The 27,955-nt window shown below is 41.7% G+C and overlaps 1 protein-coding gene across 4 annotated transcripts in view; it reads left to right on the plus strand.

Moving 5' to 3' along the window:
- The window catches only part of LOC109258624 (protein HIRA), a 91,285-nt gene that overhangs the window by 44,096 nt on the left and 19,234 nt on the right, over positions 1–27,955 (plus strand). For all 4 annotated transcript variants that reach the window (XM_019435574.2, XM_053902269.1, XM_019435576.2 and 1 more), the window contains 9 exons: positions 664–749; positions 5,164–5,361; positions 6,513–6,674; positions 23,380–23,584; positions 23,985–24,089; positions 25,313–25,461; positions 26,651–26,812; positions 27,405–27,463; positions 27,835–27,940. In XM_019435574.2, coding sequence (XP_019291119.1) covers positions 664–749; positions 5,164–5,361; positions 6,513–6,674; positions 23,380–23,584; positions 23,985–24,089; positions 25,313–25,461; positions 26,651–26,812; positions 27,405–27,463; positions 27,835–27,940 — 1,232 coding nt within the window. The remainder of the gene's footprint in view (positions 1–663; positions 750–5,163; positions 5,362–6,512; positions 6,675–23,379; positions 23,585–23,984; positions 24,090–25,312; positions 25,462–26,650; positions 26,813–27,404; positions 27,464–27,834; positions 27,941–27,955) is intronic.

The raw sequence follows: 27,955 nt of genomic DNA on the forward strand, positions 1-27,955 counted from the left end.
TAGCCTTTTTAGGAAATTTTAGATACTGAGAACAGTGGGTGTCAGGTTCTGTCCTTAGGATATATCAATGGGTTCCCCCTTCTTCCTCTGGAAGCCCATGTCTCACTGGGGGAGGGGGTGGAGATGGGGCAGGAACAGAGCAGGAAACGTCAGGATCACCTGGGGAACTTAAATGATCTCCAGGACCTATACAGGGCAACAAATCTGTAATTTGGACACAATGTGTGACTGGGAACCTTTGGTTTTATGAGCCTTCAGTAGAAGAAATGATTCTGATGAAAGAAGATTTGCAAATCACAACTTAGAGACAAGAGTGGCTCACGGATACAGGTTTCATTTGTTTGTTCCCTCGGCTGCTGATTGAGAGTGGCCAGACTGGCATATGCTCACTGCCTAGGAAACCTGGCCAGGCCTGCTGTGCAGGTGATGAGAGCAAGGTACTGAAGCCAGTTCAACTGGGAGCTTTCTGTCATTGCTGCTTTACAGTGCAGGAAGTTGAATGCTCACCCTGACAAAAATGCTTGCTCAGTGGCTGAGTTTAGTTGGACCAGAAGGCCATAGAAAAGGAAGTTAGAATTCATTTCCTTAGAAGCCTTATTTTTTTATATGTGGAGGTGCTTGGGAGAAACTTTTCCATTCATATATGTCACTCTATTTTGCCAGAATCTTTTGAAGAAACAAGTTGAGACTCGGACTGCAGATGGTCGCAGAAGAATCACACCTCTCTGCATAGCACAGCTGGACACCGGGTACTTATTCACTCACCGAGCTTTCTGTGGCTTTATCTGGGGAGTTCTTCCTTTCTCCTTTCACCAGTTAGCACTTTCATAATCAGGGTCTTCACAGGCTCTTGGGTCAATCTGACCCCTAGAATCTGGAAATGGGGGAGTAGAGCCCAGCTTCCCACCAGGCTCAAAGCCCTGTGCTTCCTACAGAGCCCTTATGCACATTTGACTCATGCAGAAGGTGGGCTGGGAGGAGCCTGTGACAGGCTGGAAGGCAAGGGCACCTTCACAGGGCCTGTGTGTCCACACGGCCAGTTCTGCCTCATTGTTGGTGGGGCATTGAAGAAACCAGGGAGAGAAGTTGGACTGATTTTTTTTTGTTTCATTTTGCCCTTTTATACACATTTTTGAATAGTAAAAACCCAAAGAAGGATATAAACATTACCCTTAATCTAGTCTCTCAGATATAATTACTGTTAACATTTTGGTATCTGTATCTCCGGTCTTTTTCCCCACCTGTTCCTGTATCTTGACCTTGCATCCATTTTAATAAATAGTCCTCTGAAGCAAAGACTTGCTGATTGTCCAGGTTCCCAGGTTGTGAATGCACCATGATTTACTTGACCAGACCCTTAAGTGTAGACTTGTAGTTTGTGTCCGGTGTTTTGTGATTGTAAATTAATCTTTGAGCACACCCATGACTGTTACCACAGGATACTTCCCAGAAGTGGAATTACTGGACAGAAAGTAGGGCTCTGAGGCACATTTCCCTGAGGGGGGAAAAGTAGGGGAAAAGTGGACTCAGTCACCATTTGCTGTTGTCTCAGAGTCTGTAGTCAGGCTTGCTTTTGTATTAGTCATTCTCCTCAAAACAATGCATGTTGATTCAAAGGATGGTAAGGCCCTGTGTGAAAGAAATAGTCCCCCCGCTGTCAAGGTGATTTCAGGTTTTATACTTATTCAACCAGTGTGCTCAGGGTGCTACCCACACTAGTCCTCTGCACTTTGCAGTTGTTTCGAAGTCTGAAGAGACCTTCTGTCATATGATGTGCTGATCTGACCTCCTCATGTTGGGGGTGTGGGCTGTGAGGCCCTGGAGGGCAGAGACCTGACCAGATGGAGCCAAGTCTCCTGACGCCTCCCAGAGAGTGGTTTTCCTTTGATCGAGCCTTTTTCCGTTGTTCACCTACCAGGGGTAATGCTACATGCTTACTTTTTATTAGGACCAAATGAGACAGGTACATGTGACTGTGCTTTGAACACTGTGAAAAGCTGTGGAAGTGAGGGTAATGGAGGTGGTGGTGATGGTGACATTTTTCTTCCAAGCATCCTTTCAAGCCCTACCTGATGAGGAGATAGAGGTGTTAGTGGCTTTCCACCTGGCCTTAAGCCAGCTTTCTGCCACAGGACACCTATTTCTGGCACCAGAACTTGATTCTTTTGGTCTTAAAGGCTTTTTTGCCCTCTTGACTCCCATGTTAAAACAAGTAGCAACAGAATAGGTAATGATTAGTTTAATCAAGCAAGAAAAGAAAAAACAAATATTTTAAGTAGAAGTAATCACAGGTAAAGAATAAATCAAAAGGACAAAAGACTTCTTTACTGAATTCTGTGTAAATAAATTTGAAAGTAGGTGATTTTGAGGAAAATAAAATTATGAAAACTGAAGAAAGTCTATACAAATGAATTATTATAGAAGAAATAGAGGACGCTGTCCCAGAACTAACCTACCAAAAGCCACCAGACTAAGAAGGTTTCACAGAGAAATTATAAGAAAGTTTCATTCTAATAATTAGAGGAACAGATCATTCTAATACCATTCAAAATACTTGAAAATACTCTAGTGCATTACAAAACCGTTTTTGAAATGAACACAGATTTACATCAAAAACATGACAAAGGTAGAACATAATAAATTCCTGATCAATCTCATTTCTGAACGCCAATGCAAAAATGCTAAATAAAATAACAGAAACTTACAGTGTGTTAAAATGTTAATACGCTATGACCAGGTAAGATTTATTTCATGAAAGCAAGGTGGTTCAAATTTGGGGAAATTTAATTTGCTTCTGCATATCAAAAGATCAAAAGAAATATATGGTCATCTCCATAGATGCCTAAGAGACATTTTTATTAAATTCAACATTGTTCTGATTTAAAATTTATTTAAATAGATGGGCACTTCCTTAACTTGATAAAAACTACCTTATTTTAAAGTAAATTCAAAAACTAAGCATGCATCTAGTCTGGTAACTATAATTTAACATTGTTCTGGAAGTCCTAGGTCATACAATTAGTCAAGAGAAAGAATATATTGGAAAGGAGGTGGTAAGATGTATCATTATTTAAAAGATGGTGTGATCTGCAAGAGAATCAACTGGGAAAACTGCCATAGATAATAAAAGAAGATAATAAAGTGGACACAATCAACACAATGAGATCCAAGTGGCCCCAACTACCTTTAGAAGATCACTTTCACAAATGCAGTGCCTACAACGTAACAAGAAATGTAGAAGGTCTTTATGAAGAAAAATTATAAAATCCTACTGAGAGACCTAAAAGAAAATTCAAAGAAATAATTAGAAATGTACATCCATTTCTTCCCTAGGATGATTTGACATTATAAAGATGATAAATCTCTCTCAACATGAGCCCATACAAATAACCAACAGGAGTTTTCAGAATCAGACAGGCTCATTCTAAACTTGTGTGGAAAAATAAGCAGGAATAACTGAAATATTTCTGAAAAAGAAAATCAGGGAAGACTAGCCCCACCAGAAATTAAAACTTATAAACTGTAATAAAATGGGTACTGACATATGAATAGACAGAGTGGTGGAATACAATAGAAAACGCAAAACTAAGCCCAAATATTTATGGGAATTTATGTGGCATTTTGCATCAGTGATGAGACATCAGCTAATGTAATAAATTACATTACATCGAGAGAGAGAAAGAGAGAGAGAGAGAGAGAGAGGGTCAGGACTACTTACCTATAGAAACAAAGTTAGATCCCTACCTCACAACTTAAAATTAGATACATTCCAAGCAACTCAGATTTTTTTTTTAACTTTTTTGTTGTTTAAAATTTTAGAAGATTCTTTAAAAGAATATTTTTATGATCTATGGCACAAAATTTAGTCCACACAAAAAACATTTTGGGGGCAAGGAAAATTGTACTATAAAGAGTCAAAACAGCATCATGGGGACACCTGGCTGGCTCAGTTGGAAGAACATGCAACTGTTAATCTCAGGGTTGTAAGTTCAAGCCTCCTGTTGGGTATAGAAATTAGTTAAAAATAAAGTCTTTACAAAAAAAAAAAAAAAAAAACAGCATCCTGGGGAAAATACTTCCTGCTCGTGTAAGGAATTTATTAGATATGTAAGTAGGTCTTGGAATCAATAGTAAAGACAACCAGATAGAACAATAAATAAGGAATATAAACAGTTCACCAGATAAAGGAAATCATATGCTTCCGCATGAAAAAATCTCAACCTCGCATCAAAGTAATTGCAAATTATTAAAACTATAGTAAGGTACCATTTTTCATCAAATTGTCAAGTATCAAAAAATTTGGTAAAACTGTTGGTGACGGTTTGGGGAAGCAAGCACTCTGATACACAGCTGGAATTTAAACCTCCAAGGAAGGCACTTTAGAACTATTTATCAAAACTCATCAATGAACATTCCATCTGCTGCTGAAATTCCACTTCTAGGAATTTATCTCATGTAATCTGTGAAACAACTGTTGTACTGATGATTATGACAGGGTGCATCTTTGAGCAGCTACTATGCGTTCTAAGTGTGTGCTACACTAACCACGTTAGTCCCAGCCTCAGGAGGGTTCTGTGAATTTCTGTTTTGCAGATAGAAACCTGAAGCACAGAGTGGTTGAAGTGCCCAAGGTCCCAGAGCTTGTTCATGGCAAAGGAGTAAAACCTGGCCAGGTTGGCCCGGGGCCCTTAGCCTTAACACTGCAGTATCTTGCCACCTGTGACAGCAGTGTCTGTTACAGAAAAAGCTGGGAGACAGCGCTGGCATTCCGCAGTAGAGGCTGGTTAGGTAAATTATCGTATATCCACACAGCCCATAATGAAAGAGTCCTGCTCTGTGTGCTGCATTTCATGAGTTCTGAGACACACGCCTGCATATTTTAACATTTCTGAGATTAGGGTACATCTTATAATCAGGAGCTTCTGACAGTTACATTTGGTAATAACCTCTTCTTTCTTAGTGGCACATGAAGTATCAGTTCATCTTAGGTTCGATTACACATAATGTATGACATAATTTTAGTTTTCTTTTTACTTTTCTGTGACTTGGCACATTTTCTTCCATGAAAATACTTCACCTTTGGACCCAGAAAAAAATCACTTCAAACATAGAAAGTACTTGATGTGTCTGATTTCCCAGGCTGATTTTTGTTCTTGACAACAGGGACTTCTCCACGGCATTCTTTAACAGCATCCCACTCTCGGGCTCCCTGGCGGGTACCATGCTCTCCTCTCATAGCAATCCACAGCTACTGCCACTCGACTCCAGTACCCCCAACTCCTTTGGCGCCTCGAAGCCCTCCACAGAGCCTGTGGCGACAGCTGGTGCCAGGCCGGCTGGTGATACTGTCAGTAAGGACAGGTGAGTGGGCATGCCAAGGCTTGCTCCTGTCCCTGGGGAAAGTTCAAATTTGGACACAGTTCTGCTGACACTTCATGGCTCCTTCGATAAAAAAAAGAAAGGTGCTTGATTTTTGATGAGGTCCTGCTTGGGAGGGAGACCTTGTTCAGGTGAGTCTCTGATGCACAGGGCCATGAGGACTTCACCTCCTGGGGCAAGATGCAGTCCCAAGATGCACTCCTCACTCCTAAGGGTGCGAACCACCCAGGGATGCATTGCCTGCCCCAGGGTCAGCCCCACTTTCCAGCAGTTCTACATTTGAAGTGGCTTAGGCCCCCACTGCACGGTGGAGATCATTGCCACACCAGTCATCTCAGGAAGGGTGTCTGGGGAAGGATAGACAGCTCCAGATCTGTGAGACATTTTAACAGTTGGCCTTGCAGGTCCTGGGAGAGGAGGAAGGAACTCCAGGATGCCTGCCAGGTGTCTGTTGTGGGGTCCAGGTGGGTGGATGTGGTCAGTAGGAGGCCCAGTGGCTTTGGGACTCAGCGTGTGTGATGTGCTTGGGCATGGGGGAAACTTACAGGCTCATGCCTAGGCCTATTCTCTGTGGAGAAGACAAGGGCTATGAGATGAGCACTTGGAGGAGAGTATGAAGATCGCATATTGCCGAGGCGGGATGAGAGAGGGGCTTCCCAGGCCACAGTGTGTTTGGCTGAGCATGAAGGCTGGGAATAGACAGTGGCTTCAGGACCCTGGTTGGGGACTTTTCTTGTTAGACCATTAGTCAAAGTAGGAAAAGCTGCTTTGGTTTGGAATGGTTTGGGATGGAAATGCTGTATTCAAGTTGTGGAGGTAGGGCTGTATAGTGAGAAAGGTTGTAAGAGCCACTTTCTAGGCCTCATGCTACCTCTAGAATCTCTCACAACAATACAGTGGGGCAAATGTGAGTGCATTTGCTCATGACCTTCTCAGTAGCCAAACTTCCTGATTTTTACAGATGAAAATATTGAAGAAATAAGAATAGTAGATTACATCTTGAAATTGTATTTATAGAAGTTTGATATCTGTGGCCCTTTTATTTGGCTCCAGATAACACAAATGTAGGACTCCCAAATGCTTGATGGATTGTGCTTAACGTACTCTCCCATCTTCTTACTCCCCACCCCCAGTGTGAATGCTACCTCTACTCCTGCTGCATCGTCACCCTCCGTGTTAACAACCCCGTCCAAGATTGAACCCATGAAAGCATTTGACTCCCGATTCACGGAGCGGTCTAAAGCCACACCAGGTGCTCCTGCCTTGACCAGTGTGACTCCAACAACTGTGGAAAGGTAGGTGGTGGCTGTGTGGGCCCCCGAGAGACCAAGTAGGACACAATCTCAGCTAGCAGTGCAGCAGCCACTTTCCCACCAAGCAGCCTGCTTTCCCATGCAGGAGCACACTCTGGTCCCTCTGGACTCAGGAGCCCCTGGGTCCAAGGAGAAAGGAGCAGGTTTTCCAAGTGGGAAAATGATTGGAAGAAGCCATGGCGGGTACAGAACAGACACAAAGAACATCGAGGGCAACAACACCACAAGGGCTGGTCAGTGCAGAGGCTCTGTGGAGTTCAAGGTCATTGTTTGAATGGAGCCGAGTTTGCCTAGAAGAGGAATGGGAGATTGGGTGGGGAAATAGAAAGCTGTGATACTGCCGCATCGTGGAAGTAATGGCCTGCTCAGACACTGACCAGGTGTTTAGGAGCAGAGATAAAAATGATAGAGAAGAGGTCTTCATGCAAGTATATAAGCTTCTGAGCTCTTACAAGCTCTATGCTACTCGCCCCATTCTCTGCATCTCCCTTAGCACACGGCAACCAAGCCACATGGGATGTAGCCTATTTCTTGGAATTAACAGTCCTCCTGAGGTGGCTAGAGCAAGTGGGTTTGTTGGCACAGAGCTTTTCTGATTCCTGGGGAGCGTGTCCCCAGCTCCATGACCACGAGTGCACCACAACACAGAGTTCACTGCATAGCCCAGTGAGGTAGGGGTTTGGGGGAGTTAGAGGTGGGCTGGGCCAGCTTCCTAACAGAGGTGCCAAGGCCTTAAGTGATGTCCTCTTGAGGTTGCACCCCAGCTTGACACGACAGGCTCAGCAGCACCCTACCTAGCCTTTGCCACTATCAGCTAAATGCAGGACATTTGTCACAGACTCTTGCAGTTACCACACAACCAACAGGCACTCAACAAAGGGAGCATTTGTGATGAGACCTGACCTTGCAGTAGACTATGTCTTGGAGCTAAAACTGTAATATACTGTCCCCAGGACTTGACTCATGATCTCAAAACTGCTTGTCTAATCAGAATTTGTTCTCCTTGGAGAACGGCCTCTGGAGACCAGCATGGGAGGACTCTCAGGTCAGCTACTGCATCTTTGACCTTGGTGCAGGACCTTGTATTCTACTCTATAGTGTGATCATGCCTGTTTTAGTATACAGGTATTCCACACGATCTCTTTATCTAGCAGTTTCTCTGTCTAGTAGTATGCAGGATCTGAAAACCTTCCTGCTGCTCAGTACTTTGAAATGGTGGATGAACTGCAATACATATCCTTAAAACATGTAACCAGTTGATGATAAAGTAAGGGAAATCCCCTGGAGCCAAAATCTAAGAGTAAACAAAATGACCAGGGTGTTGGGCTGGGAGGGGTTACCTACATGGTAACCTTGAGTTTTAATGGCCACAAAGATTCAAGACAGGGCCTTGAGCCTGAGCCATGTAGTGGGTTGGAACTAAGACACTAACATTAAGTCAAACTTCTTGACAAAGTATACCTCTAGTGAGAGAGAGGACAGAAAAAGCCTGAAGGGCAGCATGAGAACATGGCCAAGAAGTTGAAATATCTCAGCCAGTCCTTAGGGTTAGGAAAACGGACTGTATAGCCACAGGCCTGCCCTCCTGTGGATTGGGGATGTTTAACACTAACCATGTCATCTCGAAACCATCAAGCAAAGAAATGAACACAAAAGGAGATTTTTGACTAATTAACACCCAGAGGCCCTTGGAAAAACCAATGCAAATCCCCACTGCCATTTCCCTCACCCCAGCAAGTACAGCATTCCCACTGACAAAGCACTGCCAAAGAGGGACTCAAAATCCAAAGTAACAAAACACATGAAGAAACAGTGTATTACATACAAATGTCAGGAGACATAATGAGCAGGTTTAGACCTTTTTATAAATTTGATCATAGAAGAGAGAATTGCCAGGTAAAGACTATAAAGTAAGTATACTTAAAGACATGAAAGATAAAACAAAATGTGAGGAAAGGTTAGTAAACATCCCACATACAAAAATTAACTTAAAATGGGTCAAAGAACTAAATGTAAGAGCTAAAACTTTAAAACTCTTAGAATACAGATGTAAATCTATATGACACTAGATTAGGCAACTGTTTCTTAGATATAACACTTAAAGCACAAGCAACTAAAGAAAAAATAGATTAGATTTCATCAAAATTTAAAACTTTTGTGATTCAAAGATCATAATCAGCGTAGTGAAAAGACACTCTACAGAATGGGAGGAAATGTTTGTAAGTCACATCTGATAAAGATCTAGGATCCAAAATGTATGAAGAACTTATAACTCAACAATAAAAAGACTAATAACCCAATTTAAAAATAAAGGATTTGAATAGAAATTTCTCCAAAGATACATAAATGACCCATAAACACATAAAAAGACTCTGAACATCATTAGTCATCAGGGAAATGCAAATCAAAACCACAATGAGATACCACTTCATAACCACCAGGATGACAATAATCAAAAAGTCACATAATGAAAAGTGTTGGTGAGGATGGGAAGAAATCAGAACTCTCATGAATTGCCGGTGGGATTATAAAATGCTGCTGTGTGGGATTATAAAAGCTGGTTTGGAACACAATCTGATGGTTTCTGAAATGGTTAAACATAGAGTCCCCATGTAACCCAGCAATTCCACACCTACATATATACCTAAGAGAACTGAAAACCTATATTTATTTTAAATCTTGTACACAAATGTTCATATCAGTGCTACTCACAATAGCCACAAAGTGGAAACAACTCAAATGTCTATCAACTGATGAATAAACAAAATGTGGTATATCTGTACAATAATACAAATAGCTACTTGCATAGTAATACAAATAATAATTTGGCAGTAAAAATGAATAGAGTACTTAAATGTTATGCCACACAGACAGACCTTGAAAACATGCTAAATAAAAGGAGTCAGTCACAAAGGACCACATATTGTCCAATTCCATTGCTATGAAATGTCCAGAATAGGCAAATCTACAGAGACAGAAAGTATTAGTAGTTGCCAGGGGCTGAGGAGAGAGGAGGTTAGGATGTCACTGGTGGATACAGAGTTTCTGTATTATGAAATTACTCTGGTGTTAGGGAAAAAAAAAAAAAAAAAAACAACAACTACTGAATCTATATCTTAAAATGATGAATTTTGTGGTATGTGAATTATGGCTCAAAAGAAATAATGTACCATAAAAAAGACCAGATAGACTTGGAAATAAGCCAGAAATTACTTTTAGCAAAGAAAAATAAAAATCATTGCAATTGAAAAGCCACGGTAAGCATGTCCAACAGCAGATGAAACCCAGCTGAACAGAGCATTACATCTTAGGAACTGACTGGTATGGAAGTGAGAAAGTGGAATGTAAGAAGGAGAGGCTAGAGATAGGAGGGCAGACAGAAGGAACAGTGTGCCCTAGCAAGAGTTCCCCGAAAGAGGGCATGCTGTGGAGCAGTTTTGTCAAGAGGGAGTATCTGGTATTTCACAGGCTTAACTCAAATGTTGAAACCTCAGTTTGGAAGCAGAGTGAGTTCTGAACAGAATAAGTAAAACTAAATCCCTGCCTTAGAGAAACTAAGAGCACCATAGACAGGAATTTCTTCTTTTCATTGAGGAAGGCACCCCACATTTGTCTTGCAGGTTTCCATGATCTTTGTCATACTCTTTTCCATCTCTTAGAGAGTACAAACCCTGATTGGGGAAGCATATAGAATACCCCTTGAAACAGGCTACTAGAAAGCAAAGTCTTGACTGCATTATCTGGGCCCTGATGCCACCACGATTGGTCCCTCAGCAGCTGTGTACCTGAGGTCTCACAAGACCTTTCAGCCATACCTCCAGCTCCAGGAAAAACTATAGAAGAGAGTAAGGGAGCATCAAGTTTGTCATTCCCAGCTTCTCACTTGAAAATGGCAGCGAGTGAGCATTTACTCAGGGCTGAGTTTCCTGCCTCCAAGGCAACGGGAATGTCTGGTGAGACTCCAAGAGCTCGGTGCTAAATCCTAAGGAGTTATGGTTGGATACTTATATAAGGAAAACAGAATAAAATACACTATCTTTAATAAAGGCTTTACAGAAAATGTAGCTTTCTTGATATGGCTGTTTCTTGTATTGATTCTCAGTAAAAGCCAAGGGGAACCCTTTCAATTACCCATCAGCAGAGGTCTTCCTTGGGAGCACAGTGTCATGCATGGTAAGGAGCAGCACTCAGAGCTATATACTGTGAGGTTAAGTCCCTACTCTCTACTTTCTGGTGGGGTGATCTTAAGCAAGACACACAAGCTTTCTCAGCCTATCTCCTCCTAAGCAGAGTGGCTCTCCGAGGAGCACTACCTATAGGAAATATAACTTGAAAATTGAAGAGGGATGGAGTGCCTGTAAAACCATGCCTTGATCTTGGTCTCATAGTGAGCAGCACATATCAGCTCCTGCTGTTACTCCTTTATTGTACTTCATGGTGGCTTGGCAGTTGGTCACTGCAACCTGCCTGGCACTTCTTTGCCAACAGTGTTAGGTGAGTCTTGGGGCCTAATGCTATCCTCCCAGGTTCAGGGTGGCAGTTCTAGTTGAACCTGTGGGCCCTCTACTTCACCCTGCCTTAAGTCTGTTCATCAGTCAAAGGTACAGAGAGGGGTACAAGTTGGCCTGTGTGCAGGTAGAACCTATGATGGAGCCCATGTGTAAGTGGGGCAACTCTGGCCAACTGTGCTCTTCAGCAAGTATCTTAATCTAGGGGACAGCTGCTATAGATCTACATAACCTGGTATCCTGAGTGACCAGTGGTAGCGGCCCATACAGGCTGGGAGGCCCCTGAGGTCAGGAGCCCTGAATGGGGTGTCAGAGGCAGGAGGTGGGGAGACTACTGAGGACTCTCATAGAAGTTTCAGCCATAGAGAGTGGGACCACCTGAGCTAGTATAAGGCTAAGCAAAGTGAGGTTCATGCACTGGTATTGAGCTCAGAAAGTGATCAATTTAGAAACTTGTGTGGCAGTTTGACATTGCTGTGACATTCTTATTGTATTTTATAAAGCTATAATTACACAAAGTCTAAAAAATTTTGAAAGGATTTTGGGAAACACTGATTTAAGGTTTCTAGAACATCAAGCTACACCCAGAAGTGGATGTTTTGTCCTGCTGTAGAGGATTAGAATGGGGAGCAGGAAAGCAAAGGCTTTCATGGAGCAGAGTTAGGAGGTTCTGGGTTTTCCTAGTTTGATACATGGGTACAGATGGAAAAAGTTTAGGATTTGTACACACTGGTGTGCCTGTCTGCCTTTCTATGACCTGGGGTTACCAGGAGGAAGAACAGCAGAAGGTAGTGCCCAAAGGAAGGGCTAACAGTCCTAGGGCCTATGGTCACACTTTCTGGTTAGCAGAATGAATGCAAGCAGGTATGAGGGCTCTCAGACTAGGTTGGAATATAATTCACCATGAACTCCTTGAGGAAAGGTATTCAGTGATGGTGTCTGACCCAGGTATTCTGTCATGTCCAAAGATATCTATTGCAACATTATAATAGAGCACATTTACCCAACTGCCTCAAAAAAGAAGTATTGAGGAAATAACCTATTGATTTTGTAGCCCCTAATTAATATCTATGGAGACTGAAGTACTATAGAAAAATAGTTCACATGGAGTGTTATTTGGAAAAAGCAGGATATGAAGTTGTATTAAAGTATAAAGACAATTAGAAGGCTGTTGGAACACCTGGGTGGCTCAGTCATTAAGCATCTGACTTCACTCAGATCATGATCTCACATTTCATGGGTTTGGGCCCTGCATCAGGCTCCCTGCTGATAGTGTGGATCCTGTTTGGGATAGTCTGTCTGTCTCTCTCTCTCAAAATAGGTAAACTTAAAGAAATGAAGGCTGTTGCAAAATAAATAAATAAATAAATAAATAATAAATAAATAAGAAGGTATTATATTTAATTGTATACCAATAAATTAGATAACTTAAATGAAATGGAAAAATTCCTAGAAAGACATGAACTACCAAAGCTGACACAAGAAGAAATAGACAATTTGAATAGACCTATAACAAGAGTTTGAATTAGTAAACAACAACCCACAAAGAAAAGCCTAGACCCCAATGGCTTTATTTCTTTATTCTGCCAATCAATTAAAGAATTAATACCAATTCTTCATAAACTCTCTCAAAAAATAGGAGAGGGGTACCTGGCTGGCTCAGTCAATGGAGCATTTGACTTAGGATTGTAGGTTCGAGCCCAAACTGAGTATAGAGATTACTTAAAAATAAAATCTTTTTTAAAAAAATAGGAGAGAACATTTCCCAACTTATGCTAGGAGCCCAATCATCAGGTTACCAAAAGCAGACAAAGATATCACAGAAAAGAAAAATACAAACCAATATTTCTTACGACTGTGGACACAAATCCTCAAAAATACAGCCATATATACACATACATGCATATATACATATATGTGTATATATATGTATATATGCATGTATGTGTATATGTATTTGGCTCAACATATAAAAATCAATTGATACAGTATACTATGTCAATAGAATAAAAACAGATACCACATGATTAAATCTAGCACCCATTCATGACCTAAACAAATAAGAGCAAGCTAGGAATAGACTAACTCCATCAACATAATAAAAGGACATCTTTGAAAACCCCATACAACTAACATCATACTTAATGGAAAAGACTGGAGGCTTTCTTCCTAAGGAAAATGAACAGGAACAAGACATTGTACTAGAGTTTCTAGGCTAAATGACTTCAAGATTGGAAGGTACAGGATCAATCTATAAAAATCAGTTGTATTTCTCTACACTTGTAAAGAACAATCAAAAAACGAAGTTAAGACAATAATTACAATAGCACAGAAAAGAATTAAATGTTTATGAGTAAATTTAACAAAAATACAGTATAACGCTTATATTTTGGATGATACAACTCATTGTTGTACCAAAGACCTAAACAAATGGAAAGACATTCCATTGGATGTCTTAATATTGTTAACATGGTAGTAGTACCGAAATTGATCTACAGATTCAGTGCAATCCCTTTCAGAATTCTAGCTGGCTTAGAAATTAACACTCTGATCCCAAAGTTCATGTGGAAACTCAAAGGCCCCAGAATAGCCCAAACAGTCCTGAGGGAAAAAAAGCAAAATTGGAGGACTCACACTTCCTGAGTTCAAACCTTAATGCAGAGCAATAGTAATCATGATAGTGTGGTACTAGCTCAAGGACAAACCTATAGGTCAAAAGAATAGAACTGAGATCCTGGAAATAACTCACATTTCTGTGATCAGTTGATTTTTAACAAGGGCACCAAGACCATTCAATGGATGGAGAAAGAGGAGTCTTTTTTTTTTTTTAAGTTTGTTTATTTTGAGAAAAAGTGGGGGAGAGAAGGGGAGAGAGAGAATCCCAAGCAGGCTCTGCACTATCAGTGCAGAGCCTGATGTGGGGCTCAAATTCACAAATTGTGAGATTAGGACCCGAGCCCAATTTAAGAGTCAGATGCGTAACCAACTGAGGCACCCAGGTGCTCCTGAAAGAACAGTCTTATCAACAAATGTTACTGGGACAGCAGGATATCCACATGCAAAAAAATAAAGTTGGGTCCTTACTTCACACTGCATACAAAAATTAACTCAAAATAGATGAAAGAAATAAATGTAATAGCCAAACTACAGAACTCTTGTGACTTTGGATTTGCTAATGGACTTTTGGAGATGAAAGCAAAATCACAAGCAAAGAAGAAATAGGTAAATTGTATTTCATTAAAATTTACCACTTGTGCTTCAAAGGACACTATCAAGATGGTGGGGAAAAAACTAGAACTGGGAAAAATATTTGCTAATCATATTTCTAATAAAGGACTTATTTCTAGAATACAAGTATTCTTACAACTCATGCAACTCAGTAATAGATTAATGACACAATTTTTAAATGGGCCAAGGATTTAAATAGCTGTTTTTAAATATGATATACAAATACCCATTAAGCAAGTGAAAAAATACTCAACATTATTAGCCATTGGGGAAATACAAGTAGAACCACAAGATTCCACTCCACACTACTAGGAAATCAAAAGATAGATAATAAGTATTGGCATCAATGTGAAGAAATTGGGACTTTCGTACACTGCTGTCGGGTATATAGAATGGTAGACACTTTGGAAAACAGTCTGGCAGTTCCTTAAAAAATTAAACATAGGCATAACATTTGACGGTCCTCAGTAAATACCCAAGAAAAATGAAAACCTGCCTACGCAAATAACATTTATTTGAGCGTTAATATGAATGTTCAAATAGCCATTTGACAAAGGAACTTTTTTTAAATGTTTTGAGAGAGAGAGAGAGCATGAGTGGAAGAGGGACAGAGAGAGCAGGAGACAGGATCTGAAGCAAGCTCCAGGCTCCTAGCTGTCAGCACAGAGCCTGATGCGGGACTCGTACTCATGAACCATGAGATCGTGAGCTGAGCCGAAGTCGGATGTTTAACCAACCAAGCCACCCAGGGGCCCCGACACAAGAATTTCAGTCTTCAGTAAATATCCAAGAAAAATGAAAACATGCCTATGCAAATAACGTTTATTGAATGTCTTTATGAATGTTCCTATCAGCATTATACACAGTAGCCAAAAACTTTAAACCAACCAAATGTTCGTTAACGGAAGCAAGGTGTGGTTATCCATATAATGAAGTACTATTCAGTCACAAAAAAGGAGTCAAGTACCAATACATTCCACAGCATGGATGAACCTTGAAAACATGTGAAGTGAAAGAAACCAATGCTGGATGTCACATATTCTGTGATTCCATTTATAGGAAGTGTCCAGAATGGGGACATCTCTGGAAATGGAAATAGATTAGATCATCCCATCAGGGGAGATCTATGAAAACAGAAAATGGACTAGAATGGGAGAATTGGGGGGTGGTAACAGATACAGAGTTTATTTTTGAGATGATGAAAATACTCTGAAATTGCTATTGCGACTGTTGCACAACTTTGTGAAGACACCAAGAACTGTTGAATGGTATATTTTAAGTTCATCAATTGTGTGGTATGTGGGTTACATCTCAGTAAAGCTATTAACCAAAAATAAACACATTACACACATACATATACACAGATTAAAATGGAGAAGTGCAAGAAAATGCATGAGACACTTTCTGTGTCAGCAGCACCTAGGACTTGGAAGTGGCTTTTTTTTCATAGGCTTTTGTTTTGAAACTTTAAAACCTTGAGCAACATGGAAAAATAGTCCATTGAACATCTTTGTACCCTTCACCTAGATTCACCAGGTTTTGTCATGTTTGTCAGTTTTGATTTTACTTTTACTCTACAACACATATGATAAACACATGACACTTCTTCCTATGAGAGGCACTTCCTAAGCAAGGATGCTGTTCTACATAATCACATTCCATTATCACACTCCACTGGGTACTTAGTCCTATACTTTAAAGCTTTTTAACAATTTTTTGTGAAGTAGTGTCCATTGTTTAGAGTTCACTCTTTGTGTTGTATAGTTGTATGTGTTTTGACAAATGCATAATGTCATGTATCCAGCATTATAATCATGCACACTAATTTCCTCTCCCTAAATATCCCTTGTACTGTAGCTATTCATTGATCCCTTCCTCCTCCCTGAACATCTGACAATCACTGGCCTTTTTACTGTCTCCATAGTTTTGCCTTTTCTAGAACGTCATATAATTGGAATCATACTGTATGTAGCCTTTTCTAATGGGCATCTTTCACTTAGCATTATCTATTTAATGTTCTTACATGCATTTTCATGGTTTGATAGCTCATTTCTTTTTTTTACCAAATAATATTCCATTGTATGGATGTACCACAGTTTGTATATATCACAGTTTATCCATTCCCCCATTGAAGGACATCTTGGTAGTTTCCATTTCGGGGAGTTGTGTATAAACAATATATAAGGCTGCCATGAACATTCATGTGGAGGTTTTTGTGTGAATAAATGTTTTCAACTCGGGCAAATACCTAGGAGTGCCATTGCTGGGCCATGCCATAAGACTAACTAGGTTTAGCTTTAAAGAAACTCCCAGGCTATATTTCACAATGACTGCATTCCCACCAACAGTGATTGAGTTCTTTTGATCACATCCTTGCTCAGCATTTGTTATTAGTTTTTTAGATTTTAACCATTTTAATAATCATTGAGTGATCTCTTATTTTTTTAATTTTCAATTCCCTGATTTTCACTTCTAATGTTGACCATCTTTTCATATGCTTATTAGCCATCTGGATCTTCTTTGGTGAGGTGCCCCTTTAGATCTTTTGTTTATTTTTTAGATTGGGTTGCTTGTTTTCTTACTGTTCTACAAATTCTTTGTATATTTTGGATACAAGTCCTTACTCAGATAATGTGATTTGTAAATATTTTTTCCCAGTCTGTGGCTTATCCTTTCATTCTTTTAACAATGTCTTTCTCAGAGCGTAATTTTCTAATGTTAAAGAAGTCCAACCTAACCAAATTTTTTGTCATGGATCATGCTTTCAGTATCATATCAAAAACTCATTGCCACTGTAGTCAATAGTATTGTAGTAATTTGTGTGGTGACAGATGGTAACTACACTTACCCTGGTGAGCTCTTTGTAATGTAAAACCAAGCTCATCTAGACTTCCTACTGTGTTTTTTTCTAAGTTCTCATTTTATAGTTTTGCATTTTCCACATAGATCTATGATCCATTTTGAATTAATGTTTGTGGAAGATGTAAGGTATGTGTCTAGATTCAGTTTTTGCATGTGATTGTCCAGTTGTTCCAGCATTATTTGTTGAAAAGACTATCTTTTCTATGCCTTTTCCTTAATCAAAGATGAGTTGACTATATTTGTATGGATCTATTTCTAGGTCTTTTGCCTTTCCATATAAACTTTAGAACCAGTTTGTCAATACATACAAAATAATTTCCTGGGATTTTTATTAGGATTCCATTTAATCTCTAGATCAAATTATGAAAAATTGACATCTTAACAATATTGAGTCCCTTATCCATGAACATAGAATATCTCCATTTTTTAGTTCTTTGATTTCTTTCATCAGTTTTATAGTTTTCCTCATTTAGAATTTAGATATATTTTGTTAGATTTATATCTAATTACTTCATTTTTGATGCTAATGTAAATAGTATTGTAATTACAATTTCAAATACCAGTTGTTCATTACTGCCATGGACTTTTGTATGTTAACTTTGTATCCTGAAGCCTTGCTATAATTGCTTATTCTGTTTTTGTTGTTTTTGATTCTTGGAGATTTTCTACAAAGACAATTATGTCATCTGCAAATAAAGACAGCTTTATTTCTCCTTCCCAATCTGTATGCCTTTTATTTCTCTGTCTTACCTTACTGCATTAGCTAGGACTTTTACTACAATATTAGAACTAATGAGAGGGGACATCCTTACTGCCTTGTGAGAAGGCATCTAGTGTCTCACCATCAAGTATGATGTTAGCTGTAAGTTTTTTTGTGGATATTCTTTATCAGATTGAGGAAGTTCTCTAATCCTGGTTTGCTAAGAATTTGGTTGGGTTTGGTTTTGGGGGGGGGGGGTTTGTTTGTTTGTTTGTTTGTTTGTTTTAATGTTTATTTTTGAGAGAGAAAGAGAGAGCACGAGTTGGGGAGAGACAGAGAGAGACAGAGACACAGAATCCAAAGTAGGCTCCAGGCTCTGAGCTGTCAGCACTGAGCCACCCAGGCGCCCCTACGAGTTTTTTTTGTCATGACTGGATGTTGGGTTTTGTCAAATGCCTTTTCTGCATCTATTGATATGATCATAAGATTTTTCTTCAGCTTTGTTGGGCGTGATGGATTACATTAATCACTTTGGAAGGCAGCTATGCTCACCACTATACCACCAATGCTACATTAATCACTTTGAATGTTAAGCTAGTATGCATTTCTGCAGTAAATTCCATTTGGTCATTGTATGTAATTCTTATACATTGTTGGATTCAATATGCCAATATTTTGTTGAAGATTTTTACATCTATGTTCATGAGCGATACTGGCCTATAGTGTTGTTTTTTTTTCTTGTAATATCAGTATCTGATTTTTTATTTGGGTAATATTTGCCTCATGAGTGTTAGGATATACCTCCCCTTCTTCTCTTTTCTAGAATATATTGTAGAGAATTGGTATAATTTTTTCCTTAAATATTTGGTAGAATTCACCAATAAGACTGTGTGGACCTGGTACTTTTTTTTCTTGGAAAGTTATTAATTGTTGATTCAATTTCTTTAATAGGCCTATTCAGATTAGTTCTTTTTCCTTGTGTGAGTTTTAGTGGATTTTTTTTTTTCAAGAAACTGGCCCATTTCATCCAAGTTATCCAATCTGTGGGTTTATTCATAATATTCCTTTATGTTCCTTTTATTGTCCAGGGGATCAGTAGTGAAGGCCCCTTTGCATTTCTGACATTAGTGATTTGTGTCTTTTCCCTTTTTTTCTTAGCCTAGCTACAAGTTTATTAATTTTATTGCTCTTTTCAAAGAATCAGTTATTTATTTCATTGATTTTCCTCTGTTGTTTTCCTGTCTTTAATTTCATGGGTTTCTCTTCTAGTTTTTATTATTTATTTTTTCTATTTGCTTTATATTATCTTGCTTATTATTGCCTTAATATATTATTATATTGCTACTTATTATTTATTTGCTTCTGCTTGTTTGTCTTTTTCTAGTTCCTAAAGGTAAAGTTTAGATTTTTTATATCAGGTCTTTCTTCTTTTCTAAAATATGCATTCTCTGCTACAAATTTCCTTCTAAGCACTGCTTTGACTGTGTTCCACAAATTTTGATAAATTGCACTTTTTCATTTAATTAAATGTTTTTACATTTCTCTTGAGACTTTGACCCATATATTGTTTAGAAGTCTGTGGTTTAATCTCTTGGGATTTTCTGGTATCTTTCTGTTATTATTGTCTAGGTTAATTCTGTTGTGGACTTGAAGCATACTTTGTATGATTTTTATTCTTTTAAATTTGTTGAGACCCTTGGGTGGCTTAGTCAGTTGAGCAACTGACTTCGGCTCAGGTCATGATCTCACAGTTTGTGAGTTCAAGCCCCCCATCAGGCTGTGTGCTGGCAGCTCAGAGCCTGGAGCCTGCTTCAGATTCTGTGTCTCCCTCTCTCTCTGCCCCTCCTCTGCTCACGCTCTCTCTCTGTCTCTCAAAAATAAATACATGTTTAAAAAAATGTATGTATTTTTTAAGTATGTTTTATGAACCAGAATGTGGTCTACCTTACTGAATATTCTTTGTGATCTGGAGAAGAATGTGTATATTATTGTTGAATGAAGTATTTTATAAATATCAGCTGAATTCAAATGATAGTACTTTTCATTTAATTATTTCCTTATTGATTTTCTGTCTCCTGGATCTTTCAATTACTGATAGAGGTAGAGTGAAATCTCCACTTGTAATTGTGGATTTGTCTACTTCTCCTTGCAGTTCTATCAGTTTTTGCCACATGTATTTTGACACTCTCTTGTTAGGCATGTATACAGTTAGGACCCTTTTATCATTATGTAATGCTCCTCTTTATCCTTAATAATTTTCCTTAGTCTGGTGTCTACTTTGTCTGAAATTAATATAGCTACTCCAGTTTTATTTTAAGTAGAGTTAGAATGGCATACGGGTATATGTTGGAGATGTTGCAGGTTCCAGACCACCACAATAAAGCAAATATTGTAGTGAAGCAAGCTAAATGAATATTTTGGTTTCCTAGTACATGTAAAAGTTGCTTATACTCTATGGTAGTCTAGTAAGTGTTCAATAATAGCATTATATCTAAGAAAGCAATGTACATACCTTAAGGGAAAAAATACTTCATTGCTAAAAAATGCTAACCATCATCTCTGCTTTCAGCAAGTCATAATCTTTTTGCTGGGGGAGGGTCTGCCTCAGTGTTAATGGCTACTGACTGATCAGGGTGGTGATTGCTGAAGGCTGAGGTGGCTGTGGAAATTTCTTTAAATAAGACAATGAAATTTGCTACATCGATTGACTCTTCCTCTTATGAACAATCTCTCTAGCATATGATGCTATTTGATAGCATTTTACACGCAGCAGAACTTCTTTCAAAATTGGAGTCCATCTTCTCAAAGCCTGCTACTGTTTGATCAACTGAGTTTATGTCATATTCTAAATCCTTTGTTGTCATTTCAACAGTCTTCGCAGCATCTTCAGTTCTAGATTCCATCTCAAGAAACCACTTTCTCAGGGTGCCTGGGTGGCTCAGTCAGTTGAGCATCTGACATCTGCCCAGGTCATGATTTCGTGCCTCATGAGTTTGAGCCCCACATCAGGCTTGCTGCTGTCAGCACAGAACTCGCTTCCGATCCTCTCTCCCCTTCTATCTGTCCTTCCCCCACTTGGGCTCTCTTTGTCTCTCTCAAAAATAAATAAACATAAAAAAAATCACTTTCTCTGCTAAACCATGAGAAGTAACTGCTCATCCATTCAGGCTTGATCCTGAGATAGTAGCAACTCAGTCATATCTTCAGGCTCCACTTCTCCTTCTAGATCTCTTGCCATTTCAACCACATCTGCAGTTACTTCTTCCAATAAAGTCTTGAACCCCTGAAAGTTATCCATGAGAGTTGGAATTTACTTATTCCAAACTCCTGTTTATGTTGCTATTTTGACCTCTTCCCATGAATCTTGAATGTTCTTAATGGCATCTAGATGATGAAGGTTTTCCATTTACCTTGTCCATATCCATCACAGGAATCACTGTCTATGGCAGCTATAGCCTTAGAAAATGTATTTCCTTAATAATTAAGACTTGAAAGTCAAAACTACCTTTTGATCTATGGCCTGCAGAACAGATGGGCTAGCAAGCATGAAAACAACATTAATTTCATATATCTCTATCAGAGTTCCTGGGTGACTAGGTGTATTGTCAGTGAACCAGTAATATTTTTAAAGGAATCTTTCTATCTGAGCAGTAGGTCACAACAGTAAGCTTAAAATATGTAGTAAGCCATGTTGTAAACAGATACGCTCTCTCTAGACTTTGTTCTGTTTATAGGATATAGGCAGAGTAGATGTAGCATAATTCTTAAGGCCCTAGGATTTTTGGAATGGTAAGTGAAGATTGACTTCTACTTAAAGTCACCAGCTGCATTGGCCCCTAACAATAGAGTCAGCCTGTCCTTTGAAGCCAGGCATTGGCTTCTCCTGTCTAGCTATGGAAGTCCTAGATAGGGATGCCTGAGTGGCTCAGTGGGTTGGATGTCTGGCTCTTGATTTTGGCTCAGGTCATGATCTCATGGTTTGTGGGAGAATTGAGCCCTGCATCAGGCTGAAAGCACAGAGTCAGCTTGGGAGTGTCTCTCTCTCTCTCTCTCTCTATCTCTATCTCTATCTCTGTCTCACCCTCTCTCTCTCTCTCTCTCTCTCTCTCTCAAGATAAATTAAAAAAAAATTTTTTTTAAGTCCTAGGGGTGGTTGGGTGGCTCGGTCAGTTAAGCATCCGACTCTTGATTTCAGCTCAGATTGTTATCTCACAGTTTGTGAGTTCAAGTCCCATGTCCAGCTGTGTGCTGATAGTGTGGAGCCTTCTTGGGGTGCTCTCTCTCTCCCTCTCTCAAAATAAATAAGCTTTAAAAAAGTGTAAAAGTCCTAGATAGCATCTACTTTCAATACAAGGCTGTTTCCTGTATATTGAAAATCTGTTGTTTGATGCACCTTTGCTAATTATCTTAGCTAGATCTTCTGGATAACTATCTGCAGATTCTACATTAGCACTTGAAGCTTTGCCTTGCCTTTTTAGTTATGAAACTAGCTCCTTTCCTTAAATTCATGAACTAACCTCTGCTAGCTTCAAACTAGTTATTCTACCCTTATTATACCTGAGCCCTGTCTAATTGGTGGTGAGATTTGGGGGAGGAGACACATTCTCTTATCTTGTGATTAAATCTTTTGTTTTTTGGACCAGAGACCCTGGGCTATGACCTTCAGATGAGTTCCTTAGCCTGTGTGTGTGTGTGTGTGTGTGTGTGTGTGTGTGTGTGTGTGTGTGTGTGTGTAAGGCTACTCTGTAGTTGGTTAATTGCCCTGCCCACAAGTTATATAGGACTCTAGTAAAGTAGTTCCTCTTAAAGGCAGGCTTTTGTTAAGGAGAAAGGAACTCTGGGTGTGTTTCAACTGGTTTTCTTCCCCCTCTGCCAGCCCAAAGCATACAGGGGATTTTTCCATCGCTGATCTTCACCCATGAGAGCCTGTTGGAGCTCCTGGAAGTAAAGTTAACATAAGTGTGGGTACCCTCCTGCCACTGGACCCCCCAAGAGTTTTAACTCACAAGCCAGCCCACACTGAACCTCTAGCAGTGTACCAGTTATTTTAAGTCTTCCTACCAGTTAGGGCTCCAGGGGCTTTGGCTGCGGGTGAGCTATAGCTTTATGTCTTCACCTGGTGTCTCCAGTTTTCAGGGTGGCAGTTTGCCTTGTGACCTTACTTCTCTGATGAATCTAAGAAGAGTTGTTGATTTTCAGTTTTTCAGCTTTCCTTTTACTTTGAAGATGAGAGAGACAACTTCCAACCCCTTTGCATGTTGGAGCAGAAACCAGAAGTCCTTTCTTACAATTTTTATTTATTAACTTTTGGCGATGAGTATGGATTTTATTCATCATTATAAATGTAATAGACACATGGAGAAAGCCATGGATGTCTATGTTTGCGCAGGTTGAAAGAGCAGAACCTTGTGAAAGACCTGAGGCCCCGGGACCTCCTGGAGAGCAGCAGTGACAGCGACGAAAAAGTCCCTGTGGCCAAGCCCTCCTCTCTGTCCAAGCGAAAACTGGAGCTTGAGGTGGAAACAGTGGAGAAGAAGAAGAAAGGGCGACCTCGGAAGGAGTCTCGGCTCATGCCTGTGTCTCTGTCTGTCCAGGTGAGGCCATCGGGCTCATGCTGCCTCCCCCAGCCTACCTCATAACCTCAGTGCTGGAGTCCCCATGTGCCCAAGTGGGATAAGAGAGGCTGTGCATGCCACAGTGTGCCTTATCAGTTGGGAATAGTTGGCAAGACATGCGTACCCCCAGAGGTAGTATGGAGGCCATGCTGCCCCACACCTGGCGCTCAACCCACTCCAAGTCCTTGAGCAGTGCCCTGAGGTCAGCTATTCATCTGGAAAGTGAGAGTCTTTAGAGCATTCATCTGCGCTTTCACCCTCACAGAGTGGGTGGAAATGCCTGGGGAACCAGCCTGGTGTCACCTGTGGGTGACTCACCTTTACCTGACATTGCCCTACAGTGCTGGGGTGGGGCTCAGGGACATTTCTGCTCTTCCAGTCCCCAGCTGCCCTGACCGCAGAGAAGGACACCGTGTGTTTGTCTGTACCAGCACCTGCACTGAAGCTGCCCATGCCAGGCCCCCAGAGAGCATTTACCCTCCAGGTGAGTAGGTTTCCTGTCTCCCCCAACAAGCGTGCACATTCTCTCCACTCTCCCCCTGTGTAAACCCTCAATTGTCACTGACTTAGGGCTGCGTTCCAGGGGCTCTCCATCTCTTTCTGGGGGAAGTTGTAGCTGATCAGGGCCCATTACTAGCCTCTTCCCCAAGGGCCCCCTTGCTGCCCGCCCACGCACATGCACATTTCTCTTCTCTGTGCTTCGCTCTTCCAGTCCTGCTGCCATCTTCTGGATGGCCAGCTCCTTCAAGACTTGTCTCAGTTGTTCCTTTTGGTAGCCTCCTTCAGCTTCACATTCAGGCTTTGGTAGCCTCAGACTTGATATAGTTGGACTGCATCATAATGGCCTGTCTCCCAACCAGCTCACTGGCCCTGTCCTCTTCCCAGGACCCAGCAGAGTCATCATCAGAGCTGTTTGAGCTCTTGGAGTAGAAGCTTATGACCATGTGCTTGTTCAAAGCACAGCTCTAGAGCAAAGAATCCTTTATACCCAGAGCTCTTCCATTCACTCAGTCTAGCACCTGACCTTGGACGTGCCATAGGTTTATGCCTCTTGTTCCTCAGCTCAGATGCACATCCTTGGGAAACCTTCTAGGGCCCCGCATACAGGTCACTTTCTACTGAGCATACACTGCCCCACCCAAGCTGGTCCTCATGGGATACCAGAGGTGTCAGCCCTTCCCACCACAAGGCTTTCTGGGCCTAAAGGTAGGGACCTACGTGGTTTGTTCTTGTTGTTGATGTACTCGGAGACAGGGCACACAAACCCTTTTCCAAACTCTAGCTGCCCACCCTGTAACCCAGGGGCTTTACCACTGAGTGCCGCTTAGGGCTGTTCTTGGTTTCTGGGGATCTATGAAGGGACCCGTCTCCCAGCAGCATCCAGCCCTCTGCCCCACCTCACCCACTTGTTTGGCCATATGAGTGCAGACTGTTCAGCTGTTCTCCCTTGGTTTTCCATATGGGCTATCTGTCCACCAGCTCCCAGCCCTCTCCCTTCTCTGGGGGCCACACATCTGGACCTCCGTCCTACTTGTCCCACCCCATTACTACATACGCCACCACCGTCCTGTTGGCTAGCCAGCTCTGTCTATTTCTCTGTCTTTTTCCTGCTGCGGGGTCTCTGAACATCTCATCTGTCACATGACCCAAGTCTCAGTGGGCCCACCATCACCTGAAAAGACATTTTGTTTGTTTTCTTCCATCCAGGTGAGCTCTGATCCCTCCATGTACATTGAAGTGGAGAATGAAGTGACTGCTGTGGGGGGCGTGAAGCTAAGTCGTTTGAAGTGTAACCGGGAAGGGAAGGAGTGGGAGACGGTGCTCACCAGCCGGATCCTCACTGCTGCTGGCAGTTGGTAAGGGTGAGGGTCTTCGCCCAGCCCAGCCTTTAATGTCAATCAAGTACCACGTGCTATGCTGTGTGGCACTGTTACTGTCTGAGGCATGGTGCATTGCCCTATGTGCTAGCTCTCACAGAGGCCTGTACCATGCCTTGCCCTGGGCTTAGGATGTGTATCTGTCATCTCAGTCCCCACAAGACCTAATAAAGCCGGCATCATTATCACCATGTTACAGGTGGGGAAACTGTCTTAGAGGGTCACCCAAGGCAGGATTTCAACCCAAATGTTGTGATTCCCTTATCTGGTCAGGTTCCAGGCTGAGCTCTGCCTGGCTCTCTCTGACGTGGAATGGTTCCTTCTCTGGACCCCAGATTTTCATCCAGGGAGAACAGGGTGGATTTCTGATTGTCCTGTGAGTCCCCAGCCCAGCCCTGTCCATATTCTGTATGAGGGGAGACCTTAATTCAGTGGTTAGTCATCCAGTGTCTTCCCATGGGCTTCCAGGACACAATCCCCTGGAGCTGTTTTTACATGTGCTTGATCTGAAAAGAGGACCAGTGTTTTCCTCAGGTGTCTGTTGAATTATAGGATCTGCCGTCAGGACCATGTATTTGGTACTATTATAAGGATTTTACAAAGATAATTGGCTTAGATACAGTCATTTTAACTAGATCCTTAATTAGTTATCATGAGACTGCATGTAAAATGCTTTCATAGTGCCTACAAGTACTCGGCCTTCCATCTTAGGTCACGGTTCCCATGGGCTCTGAGCGGGTGCATGATGTTGCACCTAGAAGGAACCATCATTCTGTACCTCCTTTTCATTCTCTGCCAAGATGAGTAGACTGAGCTTCTCAATCCCAGGCACCCATGAATGACTAAGAGGCCTGTGTGGTAGATACTGCTGTGGGCTCCCCCTGGATCAACATTAGTCTGAGCTCAGAAAAGCTCAAGCAGCCGCTGAAGGAAAAGAGAACACATTCTCTTTAATCAGGTCTCATTTAGGCTAGGCTCCCATGAGCCCTGCTACCCTGATCCTTGTGGCAAGCCCTTGCTCCACCTCTCCCTCTGCTGCTTCTGCTCAAAGGAAGGTCACAGCAAGTATAGGTGGGCACAGAAAGAGGAAACGTTCTGCATTTCAAGTCTGCTGCCTCTGCCACAGCTCCCTGTCATCATGACACCTGTCCCTTCTCTACCTTTTCAGTGACGTGGTATGTGTTGCCTGTGAAAAGAGGATGCTGTCAGTGTTCTCCGCCTGTGGTCGCCGTCTCCTCCCTCCCATCCTCCTGCCGTCCCCAATCTCCACTTTGCACTGCACGGGTTCCTACGTCATGGCACTCACGGCTGCAGCCACATTATCTGTCTGGTGAGAGGCAGGCCCAGGGTGGGATGGGCTCCAAGCAGGATAGTGCTGTGCAGATCCCCTCTCACTGCAGGGACAAAGAAGGAAGCAAAGGAGGCCACTCAGCAGAACAGTCCTCGGACCCTGTAGGTCTGGGGGTCTTAATGCCTGAGGGGCCCTAAGCAGTCATACACTGCTTGTGATAGCCATCCCGTGTTGGGGGAGGGAGGATGTGCAAGGAAGTGGGGCAGGCTGCCTACCCCTGCCACCATCCTTAAAGGAGCAAACCTCATGACAAATCATATGCCTGATTGCCTGTGCCAGGGTCCAGAAATGGGATCTCAGCTGCCAGAGCCTGGCCACGCTTCTCCCAGAGTTGGCATGGTGTTGGTGGCAGACCCCACAGCTCTGTTGCCTAAGCCCTCAGCTGTAGACGTGTACAGAGGTAGTGTAGTGACACATGGGGAGTGGAAGCCACTTGTGGCACAGAGCCCCTGCCTGGGGAAGCAAGGGCTGGCTCTATACCAGGAACCGTAGAGTGGGGTCTGACCACCAAGGCACACTCCGATGTATTTACTCCAACTGGAGAGTAAGCTGTTCCCTGTCTCTCTCCTAGGGATGTTCACAGACAGGTAGTTGTGGTGAAAGAAGAATCGCTACACTCCATCTTGGCAGGTAACCTCAGCAGTGGACCACCCCTTGTTCCCAGGGGGTGGGGAGGGGGTGGGGAGGGATGCCAGGGCTAGGCAGCTTCAGTTCCTGACATGAACCAGGCCCTGGGCCCAGCCTGAGGCATTCAGTGTTGGAGAAGATGCATTCTCTCCCGGGGCACATTTGAATGGGTCTCTGAGAGGTGACAAATAGCCTAGTGGGTGGCAGTGAGACCAGCATGCACAGAAGAGCAGCAGCTGCCTAGTTGCTGAGTCAGTGTGAAGGCACGTGTTGCTGGGACAATGGGAGCCGTGGTTTATGTTTCTCCTTAGGTCATATGCAGGCACCTGCTGATCAGAACACACCCAGAACCCATTCTTGTACTGTCTCCCTAGGAAGTGACATGACAGTGTCACAGATCTTGCTGACACAGCATGGAATCCCAGTGATGAACCTGTCCGATGGGAAGGCATACTGCTTTAATCCATCACTTTCTACATGGTAAGTAAGCCAGCC

This window comes from Panthera pardus, unplaced genomic scaffold, assembly GCF_024362965.1.
Source record: "Panthera pardus isolate Hobbes unplaced genomic scaffold, ASM2436296v1 HiC_scaffold_15, whole genome shotgun sequence".
NCBI lineage: Eukaryota > Metazoa > Chordata > Mammalia > Carnivora > Felidae > Panthera > Panthera pardus.